At 43.3% G+C, this 22,900-nt stretch overlaps 1 protein-coding gene across 1 annotated transcript; it reads right to left on the bottom strand.

Annotated features, from left to right (window-relative positions):
- Positions 1–417: 417 nt before the first annotated feature.
- LOC306779801 (aminopeptidase N-like) lies at positions 418–20,059 on the bottom strand. Its single transcript, XM_079271811.1, has 23 exons — positions 19,849–20,059; positions 18,002–18,099; positions 16,881–16,997; positions 15,525–15,711; positions 15,269–15,411; positions 12,552–12,688; positions 10,603–10,729; positions 9,743–9,897; positions 9,550–9,663; positions 9,301–9,444; positions 9,074–9,139; positions 8,891–8,956; positions 7,811–7,983; positions 7,561–7,640; positions 7,294–7,424; positions 7,101–7,156; positions 6,626–6,773; positions 6,397–6,488; positions 4,664–4,774; positions 4,414–4,581; positions 3,240–3,380; positions 1,384–1,465; positions 418–1,307 (listed from the first exon to the last, which is right to left on the bottom strand). The coding sequence occupies exons 1-23, from the start codon at positions 19,989–19,991 to the stop codon at positions 1,152–1,154; spliced, it is 2,835 nt and encodes a 944-aa protein (XP_079127937.1). The 5' UTR covers positions 19,992–20,059; the 3' UTR covers positions 418–1,151.
- Between the last annotated feature and the right edge of the window lie 2,841 nt (positions 20,060–22,900).

Genomic DNA, 22,900 nt, shown 5'->3' with positions numbered 1-22,900 from the left:
TATGTTTGTGTGGCTTTGACAAATCAGACCAATAAAATGAGTTCATCAATTCACCAACATTTGTCAGAATTTTTTCAAAGCACATAAAAATCAATAAAATATCTCAAATATATTTTTTTCAACAACCAAAAAGCCCAAGTGGAACACAGCACCACATCCCAGCAGGATGAACAGACATGTGGACTGGTCATGGGTGACATGTGCTTTGAGAGAAACAAAAGCAACCTTTAGAGTTATGTCTGACTTCAGCCTCCACATGATTGGTGGAGGCTGGACAAAGTGTCACAACAAGCACAGCATTGGTGTTAAAGTAAAGCTATGATTTGTTACAACTGGGTTTATTTGTGGGGCCGTGGCTAATGTAAGATCTGGGACCTGGCTAACAACAGGAAACACCAGCAGTCAGACAACTCGAAGTAATCTTTCTCATCAGCCAAGTCTTTATCTGGAGGTAAAGAACACAGCTTACAATCATGTACAAATAAACATTGCAATCAGTGCTTTGTTGCACAACAATCAAAAGAAATACATAATTTGATGCAAATCTGAAACATTCAAAATGTTACAACTTCCTTGGTGAGAAACATAGAGTATGCAGAGAGGTTGAGGATTTAATGGAGGTGTATTAAAACATGTTGCAACAGCTGCATAGCCAATAAGCTGCTTATGTGTGTGTGCAGATCAAACCAGCTACATGTGACTGAAGGTCTTAAGTCACGTTAACCATTGTTACGATGGCATTTCAATGACTACATTCTACTTCGCAGGTTCCAAGTGGTTATGAAGTTAAATCTATGCACTACATTGCAGTATGTTACTGTGTGGACTTCTTCTTGATGAACTCCATCTCGGAGGCTTTCTGGGAGGACTTGGCTATCTTTGGCTATCTTGTCCACAAAGCGCATGGTATGTTTGGTAATAACAGCTGTTTTACTGATTCATGCAAACCAGGTTCATTTGAGTGACATCTGACTGTTACTATAGAAATGTAGCTGCTCAACTCTCCTCGATGATATTCCTTCTTTATGTCTTTCTGACCTGATCCCTCTGAACTCTGGCTGCTCTGGCTGCTTTTAAAGATACAGAGAATCTCTTCCTCTGGGGGACGAGTCGCTGCTCCCAGCTCTCTGGCTTTGCCCGTGTTAGTGAATCTAATGTCCAGTCTGACTTTTGAACCAGTCCAAGATCTCCCGTTTGTTCTGTTGCAGCCAGTTGATGTTAGCTCTGGTCCTCTCCAAGGCCTGCTCCACAGCCAGGGTGGCGGATCCAAACCCTGCTGCTCTGTGCTTCTCCTCAAACTCCACCAGCTAGCACAGGAAACAAGAGAAGGAGTTCTGACAACAGTTTGATGTTAATAAGGTCACTTCCTTAGTGAGGGCGTACCTGTTGTAGTTCAGCAGGTGTAGAGAACCGAGCAGTGACTCCGCTGATCAAAGAGGCAAAGGAGAAAGAGCCCACGCCATATCTGCAAAAACAAGTGTATTCAACTCAAACAAGAGCTGATATGATGCTGAACTACAGCAGCTGTTTCAGCTTGAACAATACACTTTCGTGGTGCAGCAAAACTCTTCAGCTAATCTAAAGAGATGATGATCAACTTTGGGAGAAAACAACTGAAAGAGTTCAAATTGAATCTCTGATAAACTTAACTGAGAGAAATGTGTGAACTTTCTCTGTCACCGTTCGGTTTAGGAGTCTGAGTAATGAATGCCTGACAGATAATAGTTTGTAGTGCATCTCAACATATTGGTCACATCCTCCCATCTCCACCAGGACCTCCCTCTTGGAGAAAGAGCCCTATGTGAAGGTCCATGATGTCCATTGTATTTACACTGCGGGCAAAACAAAGTAAGTTCCAAACAACGCTTGTTGTAGCAGCAATAACGGTAAAAGAGCACACCAACAATTATTTCTTTTTTATTTTCCGAATATTTTGTCATGCATTTATACATCTGTAAATGGTATGAGCACAGTCGAGCTGAGACAGGAATAAGCAGGCGTTATTAAACATGACGTTGATCTATAAAGAAAGAAACTGTGTGAACTTGAGTTCGTTAGAGTTCCAATGTGATACTTAAATTAAGATTTATTTCCAACAAATGCCCATATATGTATATTTATGTAATTACTCAATACCAACACCTCTAAGGATGTTGCTAGAGAGGGAAGGAACCATTGTATTACTGGTTGGAAATAGTAAAGCTGTTTGTTTGCATTCAAAAACCAATAAAGGTTTTCTGCTATGGGTTAAAGTCAGACTGTGAGTTGCAGCCAAAGTCTCAAAAGAAGGATCAGGACAGATACAGCACTGTATCATCAGCATACACGTGGACTGTTGAGTGTTTCATCCGGTCACTGTTCATTATTCATTATTAGAGAAAGTAGAAGCCCCAAAATATACACTTGAGGAACTCCTTTTTGTCACGACAACAGGAACACAAACAACATTACAAATAACACGTGACAAATAACAGGCGACCTGTTGAACAACTAGTTCTGTCTACATTATAAACAGCAAGCAGCATCACCAGCATCAATGTTAACTACAAAGAAGATGGCTGCTAAGACGTTTTGATCTCTTTAGCATTATTAACAGACACAATATGAGAAAAGTACAGTATGGAAGCTAGCCTCACTCAATACCAGGATCACTCACGCTGTGACAATATACGGTAATAAACCTGGCGGAGGAAAGTGATCCAACTGCATTCATCTCATCTCTACTGAAGTGGTTTCCAACTCTTGCTCATGTGTAATTCGAGGTGATGAGACGGAAGGTTTTTCAGTTACGTCAAAGCTACACTCACGTAAACGTGTCTGCATTTCAGGGTCTCATGTCTGATTTTAGTTGTACAGATGTATATCAACCCCACATCCAGACAATATGGTTTTCACTCTGCTCCATCTGTTGGCATCTTCTCAAATTGATTCCGTCAACATTCTCCCCTGTTCGTTAACCTCTGCATGTACTTCCACAAGAGCTACGAGATGGACCTTTATTAATGTAACGTTACTTAGAAACAATGAGTTTTGCACGTATTTCAGAGAAGCCTTTACTGTACCCAAGTACCGAGTGCTTAGTTTACCAATCAGTTTCATGGATACATTATTATTTCCGTTACAATACTAAGATGGAATCTAATTTCATGTTTAAAGCCCATTTGTAGGCTAAAACTAAGATGTTATCATTCTATCTCTTCTCACATGTACACATACATCTTTATAAGTGGAGCACTCACTCTGTGAACATGTGTTCCCACTGTTCCCTGACGAAGTCCCATGCCAGACTCTGTCCCACTCTGTTGCTGGCGACAGATGTGATGACAGAGGTGGCGTCCTGTTTACGGATCAGAGCTGGGTTCAGCGTGTACGACAGCAACCTGTGAACAGAAGCGACAGACCTGAGTATTAACTCTTCTCTGTCCAGCTCAACAATCCCGCTCTCGTTCTATTGGTGTTATATAACTTTGGGCTTAGGATTTCCTAAAAAAAATGTTTACATTTAATATCTTTTATGTAAAACAATAGTATTTTTGAAAATAATCCAATTTGGCTTTCATATGAGTGAAAGGGCAATGATTGAAGTGACAGGATGCTGTTCTGTCAGCATCCTGTCACTTAATAATCCTGGATGTCAGAGAGGATGTCAGAGAGGGCTCTGTGAGCATCTCTGTGTTTGAGAGGCTGAAGGGAAGCGTTCACTGGGAGGACATGGTTGTGTAATCACACTATACTTATTATTGCATGCACAACAGTACTTTCCTGTTACTGGGAGTACCTTTAAATACAGAATACAGTTATTTACTAGGAACGTTTTTCAATGTGTTTTTTTTCATATTGTATTGCAAGATCCTGTTTAAAGAGATCATGTAGCAAACAACTGATCAACGCTGACTCATAATCGATGCAGAAAGGATGGCATTCAGATGATAGAAGGTCCATTGAATACATAAGAGACTTGAGACTTATCTCTCTATTTAAACCCCTTAAACCTGGTGACACTAAACATACTACAGCTCCTCAGTTCATCACTCAGCAGATGCAGATCTCAGGAAAGTAGCCGATACTTTTACATCCTCTCAATGGAGCCCTGAGAGATGATGGGGGAGTTATTTTGCATTACCTCGCAACACGTTTAGCATGATCCATAGAGCAAGGCGTAGCTGTATTTTGACATTGTATTCTGCATTATGTAGGAGACATAACTGTAGGTTGTGGCTACAGTGTGAGTGGGTGCACAAACATCTGTAGCTGGCTCAGGCCGAAGCTGTATCATCAGCTCGTTGAGCTCTCTCACTGACTCCTGCTGAAGCTGACTGAGACACGCTGCAGGTGTGATCAGGACTAAAGCGCTGTCTCATGATTATGACTGCAATGTCTTCTTCATCTTGAAGAGGATGGGAGGACACACACCTCTGCAACAGTTGTGTGTTGTTGCTACATGCCAGTGCAGACATGAGCTTGCTGGCCTCACTGGCTACAGTAGCATTCCTGAACTGTGACCAGCCGAACTCCCACTCTGCCTCATCACCAGCTGCCATGGCACTGCAGTACACCGCTGAACGCAGGTTGGGATGGATCCTGCCAAGAGAGCTGGAGTTAACCAAACGTTTGACTTTCTAAAGAAAGGGGCACGATCAAATGACCTCTAGAATAGACCAACAGATTGTGTTGAGGGGTCTCCATCCATTGCTTGAACCATGTGGTGGTCAGGTTCTGGCATTCGGTTACTCCAGTCCTGCAGGCCATACGGATGGCATTCACCTGGTTATACCTGCAGGGACAGACAAACATGTTCCAACATGATACGGTGCTACATTTAGTTACTGCAACAGAAAGAGTTAAATGTATGTCCCCCTGCTGCTCCAGGTCTGGTGAAGAAGATGAAGAAGACCCAGTCTGCTTTAAACGTTAATACATATTAAGTGGTTCGGGGCTCGACGGTTGTTAAGACCCTGATTGAGTCTGACTGCACGGCCTCTCTCTCTCTCTCTACATTTCCTGCCTGTGGATTACAAAATATATTACGTAAAGGCTAAGATGCCTATTTGTTCTGTCCCAGCTGCCCCACATCTGTTCTGCACGTGTACTGGAGCACCTACCCAGTGTGGCTTGTGGGTAGACTCATTGCTAGTCTGCCTCTGATTGGCCACAGCAGCTCAGCTGTTTGTTCCCATAGTCAGCAGGAAGGCTATTTACAATTTGTATATATCATTACATTCACTTCTGATCATTTTTGAGGCGAGAAATCAACTGTGCAGAATATTGTCAGTTTGACACTATTGTAAATTATTGATAATACTAATAATAATAATGGTAGCCTCCAATAAATGTAAAAATATGGGAATGTGTACAATAATAATAATACATATAATCAATATTTTTACAAGTGTGTCTGATAGATAAGTCTAAATGGAGCTCTTGTTTGTTTGTATAAGTCTGGAGGCTCTGCTGGGGCTGGAGAGGCAGGGCCCACAGAGCATGTTGGACACTGGACATCCAGTGGTGCGTGGACATCGGAGGCCGGCCGACAGCAAGCATGGACACATCCTGCCCTCCCGCTGCTTCTCCAACATGCTCTGCAGGCCCTTGCTACACAGTCGATTCCTCCCTTCAAAAATGGGGAGAAGTCAATTGAATGAAAAGCAAAAAAAAATGATAAGAATAAAAACACCCGTTGTCAGACGGGTAGCCTCCCTTCAGACTTCGGGATCATGAACCTGCGTTGCTGTGGCTCAGCCTCTCCTCTCCGGCCTCTCTAGTTTCGGAGTGGCAGTTAGCATCGTAGAGGCGGGTCTACCCGCAAGGCATTCTGGGGAACCATGCCAGCACATGCAGCTGGGACAGATGGCCATGAAGGACATGAAGCAACTGCAGAAGTTGTACATCAAACATATTCTCAAAATGTGTTTCAAAAATGAACTCAAGAGACTAATTTACCAAGTCCATCCAAACAGCAAAGCAAAACCAAGGTCAGGGGCCCATTGAAGGGACCAGACAGAATGCATAGCTCGCTGCATTATCGTTTTCAATATTTTTTCCTCACAGGATAATTGTTAAATCTATTTTTTTTTAATGTGTTGAATAAAAAATAAATAAAATAAAAACAGTCAAGTTAAACTCAAGTTAAAAAAAGGAAAACAGTGTGATCTAATGGGCTCCTTTATGGCCCCTAGGTGAACGCGGACCAGGGGTCTGCGGGCCTACAGTACATCCAACATGTAGCGGCTGGTAAATTATGGTTTCATTGTTTTTACAAAAGTCATGTACAGGAGCTGTAGGCACAGTCTCATTTCCCAGACCAATACATTCACCATCAGCCATCAGTGCTTTAGTACATATACGTACAGTATATTGTTCATGCATATACTTTTGTATCCAGGTGAGTATACTCACTGGTCAGTGTGTCTGTCAGGAACAAGGGTCCAGTCTGACGTAATGCTTTTGAAGTACAGGAAGAGAGGCGTCACCAGCTTCTTGATGTACTCCTAGAAGCATCACACACATGAGTAACGGATGCTGGTTCTGCCTCCAGACAGACTCACCACGGTTGTGTAAATGAACATGTTGTAAGTGAGCTAAACGTTGAAGAATCTTTGCCACTGGTACACAGATAATAGTGTACCTGCATCGGCTGATAGACTTCAGTGCGGTCCAGCATGAGGTAGTAATAGCCCAGATTATCCAGAGCAGACTGCCAGGGCATGTATTCCGCCTCCACAGACAGGTAGAGGGTTGTGTTCAGAGCGAGAGTAGTGGAGACCATCTGAGCCCTGCACAGAGATGAGATGTGTGTGGGTTAGATGATGTAATGTTACATTGGGACCATGGGTCTATGAGTTGACTGCCTGCACCGTAACGATGGAGGTGAAAAGGTTTTGTTTTGTTTCTGTCTTTTGGTAATTGACCCTTAAATATTTAAATGCTTAGCCCACATTCATAACAGTTTCCTTTTGTAGGCAGGTGCACTGATGGCAGGCCTTTCTGTTATTCACCACGGCAACAAGTAGGAAGACATATGTGTCTTGGTTTGACTTGGGTTCTAGCTCTTCGACTCTGATGAGACCGAGCATGGAGATGGGCTGGACACACTGACATACCTGGCCAGATTGAAAGCATCATCCACAAGCTGGGCTCTGTTGATCACCGGTATCAGCTGCACAACAGAGTGTACGTGTCAACCATTATGAACATTATGAAGACACTCAGCAAAGTAATGGAAGAGAGAATGAAAACTAAGACAGGATCAACAGGTGTCAGCGTGTGGGATGTGTCGGAGCAGCCTGACTGTACCAGGTGCTCTGAATGAAGCTGAGCTAAGAGCCTCTCCCAGTTCCCCAGGTCATAGTTCACCCGGTAGTACCCGGTTACATTGATGTTGGCCAGAACCCACAAACCACCTCTCCTCATCTCCAAGTTTACCGCTGAGAAAAGAATGGAACCAGTAAAACATTGTCTCATTGAACAAATGCATTATGTATTAATACACATCATGTGCAAACTGTGTAACCAGCTGTATCAGCCAATGACTTGTGTGGATGCTAGCATGTTATTACAAACCTTCTTTTTCCAGCAGCCACCAGATATCTCTCTTCACCTCGCCGCTCTTCATCCACCTCACAGGGATCAGCCACTCAAAGCTAGGGCCGGCAATACATTCTGATTCACTCTCAATTACTGCCACATACAGTACATCATCAAAATGCATTCAGGTTTGAAGAGTAATGCGACTTTGAGTCACTTGAAGTAAAGTAACTATATAATCCCTGCAAACATGTTGCAGTGAAACGTTGTAGCCAGTGTTGCGTACTTGTAAGGTGATTGGACTGTGATGTCGGACTCTGGATCCAGCAGGAAGTGCTTCTGGGATACCTGTCCTGTGCTGGTGTCCAGGGTCACCACTGGGAAGCCCATCTGGAGCACCCAGCGGTCCATGATCGTACAAACCGGAGCAGGTAGTGAAACATCGTTTGTCTCCACTGCCTGTTGACAAAGATGACAGGACACATTAAATACTTCCATGTAATTAGTTTAAGGTATTTATATTACATAAACAAATGTGTCAAATACACACTTCAATTCTTCAAAGGCCCAAATGCACATGAGTGTGACCAGAACATCTGTTGTTCATAAAATATACAATGACTTAAACAATGACTCAGAATGTGAACACATTGTTTTTCCTGTCTATAGACAGACATTGTTATTATGACACAGACCCATGTAGATATACATGGATGTGTCCATATGCATAATAAATACATGGATAGGATTAAACTCAACATTCCAGCACTAATCAGTGTTCTGGGTGAGAGACAAGGTAGGGGGGGGGGCGGGTCTCAGCTGTGGTTGAGAGAAAAGTTGCAGGACAATCAACATCCAGTTTATATGGCAGGAAACTAACATGATTGTAAACAGAGTTAGTTATCATGAATGTATCTGTACATCGTTTTTATAAACTTACCGGTAGATGTTTCAAATGTAGAGATTTTGTAAATGTCAAGCTTGCATAATTAATTGATAAAGACACGTTACAGCGAGTCAGTGATGTAAGATGAGTTTTGTAAGACTGCAGAGTCAATTTGTGAATGTTTTGCAAATGAAGTGAATTATCTCTCCGGCCTTTGGCATCAGAAAGCTCCGTTCACTGTGAGGAACACACCCCGAGGGATTTTGAAAATCATATGGCAACACACGCAGACAATACAGTTCTGTCTGTCGACGTGTTTTCTTGATAAAAGGTTCTTAACACAAGTTGAATATTCTACACCGAAGCCAATGGGCCCACAATACTACAACAGAGCACATGTTGCATTGCAGCCAATTGTAATAAAAAACGTGTAAACTTCAAGTAACATTTAGCAAAATAATAAAAAGACTTCCATCTCACCATTTGTAGATGATGCCACAGGTCATTCCCGACTGTGTTGCTGTAGGCGAAGTGTTGGAGGTATCTCTGAAGACAAAGGAACAACTCAATCTGTGGCTGTGGTTCAAGACAACCCGCTCACCCACGAACACATAGCCGCCCCATTGGATCACGTTAAGCCAACACAAATACAGACAAACGTACGCTGAGTCCCTGGACAAAGACCGGCTCTGGGAGAAAGTCGGACAGCATCCTCAGCACTGCTGCCCCCTGAGGAGCCACAGACGATACATCAGCTTACAAGAGCAACAAGTATCTTCTCTTGTACAGCGTAACATATACAATACTAGTACAGCAGCCTGTGAAAGGCACTGTGGACGTGTTCATGCTGTCATACATGACATACAAATCTTTTTCTGTTGTCTGTGTACCTTGCTGTATGAGATGGCATCAAACTGCTCACTGATTTGGCCTGGCAAGATAATACTGTCTTCTTCAGAAGACAGGGGATGAGAGGAGGTCAAGGCATCGACTGCAAACACCTTGTGGACGTCATCTAGTATGATCAAGTCTTTCTGCAGCAAACAGACATGTATTAAGATGGCATATGATGTGCCAGGGTGATGACAGAAATGTAGGTATGTAGGCCAGCGAGTGCCAACGGAGCGTTGTGTTCTCACCACATCCCATGCAGGCTCAGCATGGTCGGCTCCCAGGTAAGACACATAGGACGCAAAGCCCTCGTTCAGCCAGACCTCGTTCCACCAGCGCAAAGTGACCAGGTTACCAAACCACTGACCAGAGACGACATCAGTGTTACTACTTCATGAGGACATCAATCAACAGGTACAATTCAAAAGGAAATCTCTTCACCATGTGTGCTAGTTCATGAGCAATAATGGTGGCAGTGGTCTCTTTATTCCTGCTGGAGGAGGTCCCTGGGTCATAGAGAAGGTTGGTTTCTCTGTATGTCACCAAACCCCAATTCTCCATCGCACCAAAATAGAAGTCTGGCAGAGCAATTTGATCTGTAGAGACCAGGTTTAATGTGGATTAAACGCCAATATACCCCACAACCCTAGAAATGTGGTTCATCCATTCATTATTACAAAAAGCATTTCCTAACTGCCCTCTAGTGTTACCAAGCTATCCAGGGAGAGCCGAGCAGCAGTATCCCATCAACCCCTTTGTCCTGCGGTGGCAGCAGAGATCTCAGGGAAATATGTTGTCATTTGAGTTGAGGAACATCCTGCAATGTGAGATACCTCAGCATACCCTATCATATCTGCTGTTTTGAGCAGCAGGATATTTAAAATGTAAAATGGATGCCTGCTCTCTTCTTACATGTTCAGCCTTATTGTTGAACAAGGATGTAGTGCAGTGTATACCCAACAGTGATCAGCTTCCTCAACCAAGTCAAGTTTCCATCCAAATGTAGTGCACATTATAAAAGAATTCAAGATCTCACGTGTTTGTCTGCTCCTGTCTCTTCTTCCTGTCTCGGCTCTGTGAGGCTGTACTTGATGGGTAGTCCTGAGAGTTAAACCCCAACGGCAGCATGCTGACATGCTCATGATGGCGGTATTGACGTGCTGATGTTAGGCAGAAGTGTCTACCATGCTCACTATCTTAGTTTAGGTAACCCCCTCATATTAAGCAAGAAATAGATATAAAATCAACAATTCAAAATGCCCATTTTGGTCCTGGAAGGTAGATGATAAAAGCAGACTCACCTGCTTTGCTGAGAGGGTAGGACACGTTATAGTACGACTGGAAGAAGTCCAGTATGGGCCCGGTCACATTGAGAGCATAGCTCCCCTGTCCCTGCTCAATGGCCGTCCTGCGAGCCCAGATACGGATCTGAACACAAAACAGCACGTTATGTAAATGAAGTATTGTCCTGCATAAAGGTTTTAAGAGACTGACGTGTTAATATATTTGTGTCTTAACCAGACAAAACCAGACGACACCTTTGGGGCTCTCTGAAGGTTGTGATCGCCGTTTTTTACCATTTTCAACCATTTTATAGAAATTAAAAAAATGATTCATGGTTCAAAAAATAATCATCACAATATTGACAATAAAAATATAAATTTCTACAACTCTAATAATGAAATACATCTTTGCTTCGCAACATGAAGCTTTGCTGAAAATTCAATAAGAAAGATATCTTCCCTCTTTTCTTTCTCGTGGCAGTTCCTGTTCTACTCTGTCACTTCCTCTTTCCCACAAATCTACTCCGTCACTTCCTCTTTCCCACAAATCTACTCCGTCACTTCCTCTTCCCCACAAATCTACTCTGTCACTTCCTCTTTCCCACAAATCTACTCCGTCACTTCCTTTTTCCCACAAATCTACTCCGTCACTTCCTTTTTCCCACAAATCTACTCTGTCACTTCCTCTTTCTCACAAATCTACTCTGTCACTTCCTCTTTCCCACAAATCTACTCTGTCACTTCCTCTTTTCCACAAATCTACTCCGTCACTTCCTCTTCCCCACAAATCTACTCTGTCACTTCCTCTTTCCCACAAATCTACTCTGTCACTTCCTCTTTCCCACAAATCTACTCTGTCACTTCCTCTTTCCCACAAATCTACTCTGTCACTTCCTCTTTCCCACAAATCTACTCTGTCACTTCCTCTTTCTCACAAATCTACTCTGTCACTTCCTCTTTCTCACAAATCTACTCTGTCACTTCCTCTTTCTCACAAATCTACTCTGTCACTTCCTCTTTCCCACAAATCTACTCTGTCACTTCCTCTTTCTCACAAATCTACTCTGTCACTTCCTCTTTCTCACAAATCTACTCTGTCACTTCCTCTTTCTCACAAATCTACTCTGTCACTTCCTCTTTCCCACGCCCTCAAATCCCTTTCACAGCTCTGATGTCACCATCTCGTCATTTGGAATGGCTTACAGCTCAATGGCTACTGGAACACAGTTAATGGCAGTCAAGCAACACGTAATATTAATAACAGACGTACCAAACAGTGGGACCTGCAATGTAAAAGAGGAGCCTGTGCAGTGCTCACAGTTTGATTCTTAAATTGTTTGTGAGTTCAAGCACATTTGTTATAATTGCCAAAGTCCCCCTCTGTTAACATCAAGAGCCTTTGTGATACAGCTCCAACTGATTGAGTCATCAGGCTGGCAGTGACCGTCAGCTGTCTGCCTGATATGTCCATCACTTTGAGCGAAATATATATCAACAACCACTGGCAGATTGCTGCAGGTTAAATTGAAATTTGGTATACTCATGGTCCCCAGAGGAGAATTCCTCATTACTCTGGTGGCTTGTTTGCCTGAACTTTGCCTGAACCACCAACTTACAAACGTTTGGACTTGACCGGCATGTTCTCTCAGTGAGCATCATCAGTGTGTCTTTCCCTGTCAGACATCTGTCCGTCTTGTACTTAGAAAAGAATCTTTCTTGATACCAAATCAGATTTGTGGACCTTTTTTACAGCAAACCTTTTGACGAGTCACAGCAAAGAAGCAGAGGCGGGATTGATAACAGAAGTGACAGCTCTGCTCCAGCAGATAATACACTGCAATGCAGAAACTTATACCAGTGTTAGGCACATGCTTGACTGGTCATAATGTCCGCTGTGAGAAGCTTTATTGAACTTGAGTTAGAGTGCCGTTGTGATTTCAGTTGTAGAACCACTGCATCACAGTTACCAGAGTGTCTCCTTGTGTAGCACTGAGCTGTGTGTAGTCACAGATGACCATGGCCAGCAGATAGGTGGACATTTTCTCTGTACGCTCAAACCTGGTCTGTGTCACAGCTACTCCATCCACAGTCCTGTTTACAATATCTGAAAAGACACAAACACACAGCTGACTCCATTTATTTAAATAGCAGCGGCATGTACATTAAAGTAACACTGTTACATTTTGGAAAAGGGATTTCAGGAGATGAGAGTTTATGAACGTTGGTTTGTGTCTGTGATTGTCAGACAGTCCTCTGTATCTCTGCTGGCACACAGAGCAGAGCTCATCTGGCTCTTTGCTGCGCCTTCCTCTACACATGTGTTCTCTTTCTACAAGTAAGGTGATGCACCTGCTGACGAGTAGCCGAAATGTAAAACATATTATTCAACAGCTCTCTCACCTTCCCTTCCTCTCACTTGTGTAGTAGTTTATTTGAGGACTGTTCCTTTAGGATTTAGAGAGCAGCACAGCACAGAGACAGCACTGTAAGAAATACCAATGGCCTTCTGATCGCATCAGACAAAGGACTAGTCTCAGCACTTGTCTTTAGATCTTACTTCTGCATTCAACACCATTGACCATGAAATGCTGGATCATTTAATGGGCTTCAAAGGAACTGCATTACGCTGATTTAATCTATAGTCTATTCATCACATAGATCCCAGTTTGTACTGGTGAATGTGGCCAAAGTTAGTCGCAGAGTTCCAAGTGAAGTGCTTGTACCAATTCTATCCACCGTAGATATGCTTCCTTGAGGCAGCATTATCCTTGTTAAGGACATAAAAACCTGGTTGACCGATAACTTCCTGATGCTGAACATGAAGTTATCCTGCTAGACCCTGAACACCAAAATCAGTCATCTGATGATGTAGTTTCTCTAGATGCTGCATCCAGCAGCACCATAGATAATCTCAGAGTTATCTTTGATCAGGATATGTCCTTTAACTCTCAGATAAAATAAACTTCAAGGACTATTTCACCTACATTACATTTCAAAAATCAGGCACATCCTGTCTCAAAGCGATGCAGAGAAATGAGTTCATGCATGTGTTACCTCTAGACTAGATTACTGCAACTCCTTATCATCAGGCTGCTCTAATGAGTCTCTTAAATCTCTCAAGTTGAACCAGAATGCTGCAGCTCGTGTACGAACAGAAACTAAGAAAAGAGAAGATGTTACTCCTGTATTAGCTTCTCTGCACTGGCTCCCTGTAACATCTGGAAACCCTGATTGGTGTGGCACCGTCATATCTTCAGGAGCTTAGTACCCTATTGCTCCTCTAGAGAGCTGCTCCCAGAGTGCAGGGTTACTTGTGGTCCAAGAGTCTCAACAAGTAAGATGGGAGTCAAAGCCTTCAGCTCGTATTCAGCTCGTATGCTCCTCTCCTGTGGAACCAACTTCCACTCTCAGTTCAGCTGCGCTTCTTTCCCACAGTTTTTGTGCTTTCTCGCTCTGCAGCTTTTAATGGATCATGGTTACACTGGACCGTGGTCGTGTCTTCTGCTGACACCCACTGCTACTATGATTCTAATTATTATTTGTCATGTGTGTCTTACTAGTACTGCTACCTCTTCCTGAGGGTTCTTCCTTTATTTCCTGTTAAAGGTGCTTTTGGGGAGTTTTTCCTGTTCCGGTGTGAAGGTCCAAAGACCGAGGATGTTGTCTGCTCTACAGATTGTAAAGCCCTCTGAGGCAAAATCGGAATTAAATTGTTGTTGTTATTCAGGTTTTCACTTGCAAGGAAGGAATTTGACCCCAGGAAAAACAAACACAATTTCAGTATGAAGGGACAGCGCCCACGAAACACAACCAGACATTCAGAGAGAGAGAGAGAGAGAGAGAGAGAGAGAGAGAGAGAGAGAGAGAGAGAGAGAGAGAGAGAGAGAGAGAGAGAGAGAGAGAGAGAGAGAGAGAGAGCACACAGAGCACACAGAGAAATGGTTTCGCAGGCTGCTGTGCAAGTGTTTGCTCCGCCCCCATGTCCTGTGAACTATCAGTGGTTCTCGCACTACTACAGTTGTGCTTATGTTAGGTTAGGGCCCTAAAGCTTTCTGAAGATTATAAAATTGCATGTTATAGTGACCTCAATATCATCCAAAACAACCAAAACAAATGTGTGTGGAATGTTGATATTTCTTATATGTTTTACAGCTAAAACAGCCTGGAGTCAAACAGACCCCAAAGAACACCGAGGCGTACAGCATGCGTACAGCATGTGTACAGGACACTGAAAACACATTATCATGTTCATTTCATGTTTACCCAGTTGTTCCCATTAAATTAGGAAAAGTCATTTGGAGGAAAATGAAACAAAACTTTAATAAATTAGATGGTGCAGCTCGATTTACGCAGTTGTCGTCTACTGAAGAGATCTGGTAGTAGCCCAGGATCCAGGATCTAGTGATTATACTTTAGTGGTGCAAATTCACCCCAGAATCTGCATATTATTAAATGACCAAGAAGTGACCAACATGACCGTAACCTCGGCCTTAAGGGCCGCAGGAGGTCTGGGGCCGAGCTGTAGTTGCCTGAAGTGATCATGGCTGGTTATCCAACCTCTCTGGAAACATCTCTGTGGAGTTAATCGCTCCATTTCTGTTTGCATGCAAAATAGTGATTGAAATGTTTAACGGTAGATTTATGCAAATCCAGCTCTGCTTTGATATATGTGGACTCCACGAACCTGTTTCCATCCCATTGGACAGGGCTACAGTTCCAGGGGGATGGATGAGAGTTATATAGAAAACTGCTTTTATTGCTGGCTCATCAAAACACGGGAAGGTCTTTCTGGCGTGAGTTGGATGCATCTGAGAGGTGGCAACAATCCTGAAAACCAGCAAAACATTCTGAACACAGTGCCCATCAACACAATGTACAGATTTGAAATGAGTTTATTGAAACAGAATATAGATATGAGGAAGACAGAACAGAGAACTTACTTTAGCACTCCACCTTCTTCATATTCACTCCTGTAGAAGCCTTCCAAGTCATCAGCTAGTTCTCCACTGAACTCAGTGTGCAGCTGATACTTCTGTTTTTGGGTTAATTTACTATTCAGCTGGATAACCAGGTACTGAGTCTCAGACTGCAGCCAGGAGGACGTAATACTGGGAGCCCAACCACCACCTGGGGAAGAGATACAATTGATGGGAAAAAAGGTGACATGGGATCATTATGCAAAAATAACCCCCAAATATAACTTTTTCTTTTACTTTGTCTGAGTATGTTTTGCACATTCATTACTTGCTTGAAGCTGTGTTCATGACAGATTCACCGTAAAATTCGTTGAACTTGCAGGTTGCTTCAAGGAGCCGCAATGCATGTGACATCAAATTGAGTTGAAGGACAATAACAAAAACATTTCTTCTTGAAAATATCTTAGTTTTTTGTTGAAAATTAGTCAGATCTCAAAGCAACAAGCCTGAATGAGGCGATGTCCAGCCTTCCATCCACCCCTCTCTCCATCCGTCCCTTCATCTTCTCCGTTAGGATTTGTCTGAGCTCCTCAGCTCATCTCTGAGACTGAGACAAACCACGCTGTGAAGGGAACTCATGTTGGTTGCTTGAGTCCATGCTCTCACTGGTCACTAAGCTCATAACCATGTGTGAGGGTAGAAATGAAGCTCCAGCGTAAATTCCGTCAGGAAGACTATACTCTTGCATGCCTGTCAATCATGATATCAGCTGTTTAGATCAGCTGGTCTCTCTAGCCAATAGCACAACAACACAATGACATCGTTGGCCTGTCATCTTGCTGCTGTCTCTTGTAAATATGATTGTCTCTCTATCTTCAGTACGCCTCCCCATCTCCACCCAGTCTTCCTCAGATCCATCATCTTCATCAACTCATCATTCTATCAGCCTCAGCACCACCACCAGTGTCTGGACTCCACGGGGGGATGTTCTGTTTAGTTATTGTGGATTTTTTACTTTTTTACTTAGTTCATATCTTTACTGAGTGGACCAGGGCCAGGACGGAATCAGCATAGCTCCTCCTCAATCTGAGGTTCGACAATCAGTCACACCCTCATTTCCACCAACCTGGAATAAAGTATCCAGGCTGAGCAGTGTGACGCTCCTGACCTCCACTGAAGAGGAGCGTCAGCAGAGACAGCCCAACAACGTCCAGAGCTCCATCTCAGAACTCATCCTCACCTGCTTCTTCGCCACTGAGGAGCTTCTTGCCTGTGTTCATGTTTTCCTTGCTAGCTTTAGTCTTTCTGTGTGTGTGTGTGTGTGTGTGTGTGCGCGCGTGTATGTGTGTGTGTGTGTGTGTGTGTGTGTCTGTACTGTACCTGCAGCGATGAGCCTGGCAAAGTGTGTGTTGTCCAGCTTGGTGTAGTTGAGTTTGTTGGAGTGGATCAGGATCATATCTGTTTCTTTCACACACTCAAACTCCACAGTGGATTGGCCTGGTGAACGCATGGCATCAGCAAAGACATTACATTACATTACATTCAACATCAATTACATCTGATTGGATTTGTACAGCCCTGTTTAGCAACGACATCTGTCCCTAGACCAGTGCATCAGATAAGGAAAAACTCCCCCCAAAAACACTTTGACGGGGGCTTCTCATGGAGTGTCCCTGGTGTGTCTGGAGACCCCCAGAGTGTAAGAAAACATGTGTCCACTGTACTGAGAGGACTGAAGCACCTCCGTACACCAACTGTCAGGGCAGCATGCGCTTCACCCCGCTGCTCGAACTTTCAAGAAGAGAATGTAACCGTGGCAGCTCCCACGGCACAGATGCACCGTCTCAGCTGGACGGTACCAATGGCTGTGATCCCGGCCGCTGAACAGGAGCACATAGAAAGGTTAGCGAATCAGGTCATTCCTTCCATCTGCCAACCGAAGAGTCATTTATTTCCTATCAAGAGGAGCTGAGAGGAGAGCCAGGGCCTGCAGAGCCAGTCAGGCTCCACATCCGGGCTCCATGGACACTGGAGGGGCCGACAACAAGCACTCGGCCATGGGCACAGGCCCCGTAGCATTCTGCTGCAGGAATCTGCTTCATTGTTGTGAATGATTCTTAGCAATAAATACGACTGCAGTAATGATGAAGTACAGTACTGCTGCTGCAGCACTGCATAAAGCATGATCAGTCCAACGTCCACGATAGCTTTCTCGCTGCATTGTACTGCTAGTTTGTGCATCGCTGCAGCGCTGCAGTGATGAATACAAACTGTAAGAAGATGAAAAGCCTTTTTTCCTGGGTGGGCTCGGCCATCAAGCCTTTGGTGTAATATTGGGGGGGTGGAGCTTCTCTAATGGGAGATGTTGTTTCATGCTATGAAACACTGTACTGCTTAATCTTTATTCAAATCATGAGACGTTTAAATGTTGCTGACGTCCAGCTAAAGACTCGAAAGCAATGCTTCCACAAGCATTGCTGTAAATAAGCAGCGTTAATCACCTGTGAAGATGTAGAGGCCAGTGTTTGGGTCACAGCTGAGACGAGGCCACAGGGTCACGTTGTAGTAGTCAGGGAGCAAATCAGTGGGGAGCCGGTAGCTGCAGGGGACACATTCTAAGGTCACTGACAGGAATCACACCATGTATTTACTGAATGTATTTGTGCTATAACAACATCACGCAAAGTCCACCTTTTGAATTGCCAAGCAACAGTCATAATTCATGCAACTAGGAAAGCACTGTGAAGACAGTGTGAATGTGGCTTGTTTTTTGTCACAGTGACGGCCGTGCTCCTGCTTATTCCTAAAGCACATCCCAAGTCTCTTATTTGACATTTTCTCACTTCTCGATCCTCACGTAAAGTAGTTCTGGTCCGCCATGATGAGGGCCGTCCCAAAGCTCTTATTTCTGCTCTGAGGAGGGAGGAGGGAGGAGGGAGGATCGAGGAGGGATCTCTGAGGATCGAGGAGGGAGGAGGGAGGAGGGAGGAGGGATCTTTGAGGATCGAGCAGGGAGGAGGGAGGAGGGTTCTCTGAGGATCGAGGAGGGAGGAGGGAGGAGGGATCTTTGAGGATCGAGGAGGGAGGAGGGATCTTTGAGGATCAAGGAGGGAGGAGGGAGGAGGGATCTTTGAGGATCAAGGAGGGAGGAGGGAGGAGGGATCTTTGAGGATCGAGCAGGGAGGAGGGAGGAGGGTTCTCTGAGGATCGAGGAGGGAGGAGGGAGGAGGGATCTTTGAGGATCGAGGAGGGAGGAGGGAGGAGGATTCTCTGAGGATCGAGGAGGGAGGAAGGAGGAGGGATCTTTGAGGATCGAGGAGGGAGGAGGGAGGAGGATTCTCTGAGGATCGAGGAGGGAGGAAGGAGGAGGGATCTTTGAGGATCGAGGAGGGAGGAGGGAGGAGGGATCTCTGAGGATCGAGGAGGGAGGAGGGAGGAGGGATCTCTGAGCAGCCATGTTTTCCACAAAACATTTTGCCGAATAAATAATTTCTAGTGTTCAAAAGACACCATAATCATATTCTGGGTTATTAAATAATGGCATCACAATCAGATTATCAATAAATACAGAAGCAAATAATGAATGAATAATATTACAAGCAGAATGCAGGTGTTTGGTAAACAGGTAACACACTGCCGTGCTGCTGTACTGACCCTCACACTTCTCTCACATTACATTTTACTTTCACTTTATAATGCTTTTCATCCCCATCAACTCAGCTACACTTCAGATCATGGTATCGTATTATCTTAGTAAATGTTTCATTATTCGGTGTTGATTAATATAAGGTGCAGAAACACAAGAAATACACAAACATCTTGATGTATTTCCATATTGCATGATAGTGTAAGATACATATTGTGCAATAGTATGCACAAATATAATCTATAAAATATAAAATATAACAGAATGTATATGCTGTACATATGATCTGTAAACAAGATGAACCACAAATGACACATTGTTATAAATATCGGTACCTCATAAACTGACGTGCATTTTTGAACTTATGTCTTTTAGACTTAGTAGACATCACAGTAATATAATACTGACTTCATGTTGTCTCACTTAGTGATGGAGAAATACTGATGCTAAGGACCAAAAGACCATTTGGCTGTTATTCAATGACCAATCACTGTGTGTTGCATCTACAGGGATTAAATAAAGCTCGATTAGGATTTATTGATCCAATTATATTTCTCATTCATCTTGTGTTGCATCATTATTCACCATCCTGCGAGGCACATTGGATCTTTGTATTTGTCTGCACTAACTATAACCTTCAGCACATTCTGTATTCTGTATCATCCTTAAAGTGTCAAACAGTTCGCTGAATCAACGTCCTACCTGTCCCAAGGAGCTGTGACATCATCACCGTCGCCTCCTCCTGTCAGGGCCACAGTCCACAGCGTGACAATGGTTGCCACAGAGACCAGGGCTACGATCACGGACACAATGCAGAGCTTGCTGACTCTGAAGCTTTTCTCCATGGCCTGAAGAACAGCACAGACGTCCCACAGATGGATCTGTGCTGAACCACTGTGAGGACACCAGCCGACTGAAACACAGATGATCTGTGCTGAACCACTGTGAGGACACCAGCCGACTGAAAGCACTTCCCTCTTTAGTGGCAGACGGCTGCAACGCACATGGTACTTAACACTCAGTCTGTCCAGTTCGCTTACTTTCAGATTGCACAGAATGAAAAACAGAAGATAATGTCAGCATTTAACTGCTGAGCCCCTAATGGATGATATATTAGCACCAAACAGCTCTCATGGAATGTGGAAGTGGAGACTGTTGCTGACCTGCTCAGAAGTGAATGATAAGAGTGATGGATTGCCTACAATAATGTGAGTGGATGTTCATATAGCAGTCATAAAACACTGCACGTCTGCTGAGAGTTCACTCGTGTGTGACGGAAAGAATTTATTGTCTTTGTGTCCAAAGGTCAAACCGTCTGCTAATGACACAGCTTCATTTCCAGATGGTTCTCTTCATAGATCTATAGATCTTATAATGAAGGCACTGACAGTCAGTGAAGTAATAGAGTTAGAGACATGCTCGTTCATTAGACAGTATACTTGATATATAAGCTGAAAGGTATGATGTTATACTTGTTGTGAATCCATTTCTACAAACATAGTAGGATGATTAATGACAGAGATTAAAGATGATGCAGTTGGATTGTAAAAAGATCACATAGAACATGAAGTTACTTGTAATTCTTTCAATGTGTTGATGAGTTTCGGTTGTATTATTTCATGTTCAAGAGGTTTCTATAGAATGGGAATCCACGTCTGTAAAGGAAGAAAAAAGCTACCAAGTACCAGCAAGATGCATGTGAAACAGTTTAGACACAATGTTACAGCGTAGAAATAGTCCCCAACTTATATCGCTCTGTCCCTTTATATGTGACTGCATCCGTCTGTTCACTGATCTTGATACACGGCTGTAGTAAAGAAAAGAGAGAGAGAGAGAGAGAGACCTGTGAAAGGGCTTTCTTCCCAACAGAATGTCCCTAAATTGAGCTCCTCGTGGACTCAAATGGGAGGTATGACAGGATGGGAATTCCACCTCCCCTTCAACCAAAGGCTAAATGCACACATCTCCAGTGTGTGTGTGCAATGAAGCCAAATGTTGGTGCCAAGTACCCATCCTCAAGGCATGATTCCAATTTATGCAAAGACCAAGAAGGACGACACACTGAACCTAATTGACTTCAAATATTGGACTTTCTATACAACCTATTTCCCTTTATGGTTGTGAGGTCTAGGGTCCACTTGCCAACCAGGATATGGGACGAATACCAAGTTGAGACTGCATGCAAAATTCTAAAAATCCAACTGAAAACACTAAATAGTGCACACAGAGCAGAATTAGCACACTACCCTCCAACTATCAACATTCAAAAGAGCATTAACATTTCATAACCACCTAAAAGAAAGTGGCCTTCACACACTCTCACACAACAAAGCTATTACTAACAGAAATACCTTTATTCATAACTACATTTTACAAATCATACATTTTCCCCTTCGGCCTTTACAGTCTGTGCAACATCCACTGTTGTAGAGGAAACCAGGACATAAGCAAACAGAGGGTTGTGATAGATGGCTGCCAAGGGATCCGTCAGGAGACAGGACCCCGAGGTTCTCATGCACAACGCATACAACTCATCGCAAAAGCTTTTCTTGCCAACCAAGACCTGTCCCAGACGGTTCGCTGTTCTCATGGGACTAGGCCGGTAATCACAGGTGGATAGCAGAGGGCAAGGAGCAGATGTGGGAAATGTGAACAGGTCACGATGACCTGCTCTGCGGTGTGAATCAGAAGAAGAAGGTTGGGGAAGGAGACTGGTGATTAATTAGACACATGGTGGTAAATGTCTAGCCTCGGGACAGGTAGACAGGAACCCTGGGTTCTCTCAGGACAGATAAGTCACCAGACCAGGGCCAAAGCAAAGCTATAAAGTCACGTGTGCATCTCTACTGTGACGTTCGTGATCCTGGGACAGCTCTGTTTGTTTGTACTCTGTGATGCAGATAAACCCGTGAAGTGAAGAACATCTAATCTCCCTTCTGCTCTGGGTTCGTTGCTGAGCTCCTGAAAGTGAAATCCTGTGGTGTCTCATAGCTTAAAGTTATTAAGTTAGCAGTAAGATATTAAGTTATTAAGACTTGTGCGAAATCAACCTGCCTTGATCGGCCTGCACACATCTTTGAACTCTGCCTTTCTTACCGTTAAGATGACGGATCCGAGGTATAAATATCATGTCAATAATTATGTATGGGAACAGATATACATGGATATGTAAAGTATACCTGTTCATGTGTAGTGTGCAGTCTTTGATGTATTTGATGATAATGATGCTTACAGCTAAACAAAACAATGGGAAGCATATATAACCTGTACTATTATTATTATCCGGTAGTAAGAATTCAAAAGTTATTAGGTCATTTTCCAATAAAAGAGGGTTCGGGAAGACTATTCAATTTTCTATTTATAATAATAATAATGTGATGAACACAGTACTAAGGCTATCATTATCAACATCCACTTGAATGTTAAAGTCACATTCAATAATTACCTGTTATCTGTTTTTTTAACCACAAAATGTCATAAAAACAGAAAAGGCAGCTGGGCTGCTGCAGACTATAAGAACCAGAGCTGGCTGTAGTGATCTCTGGTTTTCAAATGAATTCATAGCACAGCCAGGGTGACAAAATAAATCAATATGATTTATGTTTCACGATGATTAAATAAAATAAGAAAACAATAAAACTACTTGACATATGGGGAAAACCAGAGCAGATAGGAATGCTGGATTAAAAACATGTTAAAAACAAACAGATTGAGAAAACTAGAGCAGTAACGAACCTACCACACCTTTAAATAA

This window comes from Melanostigma gelatinosum (genome assembly GCF_949748355.1).
Source record: "Melanostigma gelatinosum genome assembly, chromosome: 1".
In the NCBI taxonomy this organism is placed as follows: Eukaryota; Metazoa; Chordata; class Actinopteri; order Perciformes; family Zoarcidae; genus Melanostigma; species Melanostigma gelatinosum.
The sequence above is the reverse complement of the archived record's forward strand: the minus strand, read 5'-3'. Positions and strand labels throughout refer to the sequence as shown.

What these genes read in the sequence shown, in the direction of transcription:
- LOC306779801 (XM_079271811.1), bottom strand. Translation starts at nt 19,991, where the DNA reads ATGGAGAAAAGCTTCAGAGTCAGCAAGCTCTGCATTGTGTCCGTGATC. An exon ending in TGGCCTCTACATCTTCACAG is followed by an intron (nt 16,998 to 18,001) that starts GTGATTAACGCT and finishes TGCGTTCACCAG; the next exon opens with GCCAATCCACTGTGGAGTTT. An exon ending in CACCTGCTGAACTACAACAG is followed by an intron (nt 1,308 to 1,383) that starts GTACGCCCTCAC and finishes TTCCTGTGCTAG; the next exon opens with CTGGTGGAGTTTGAGGAGAA.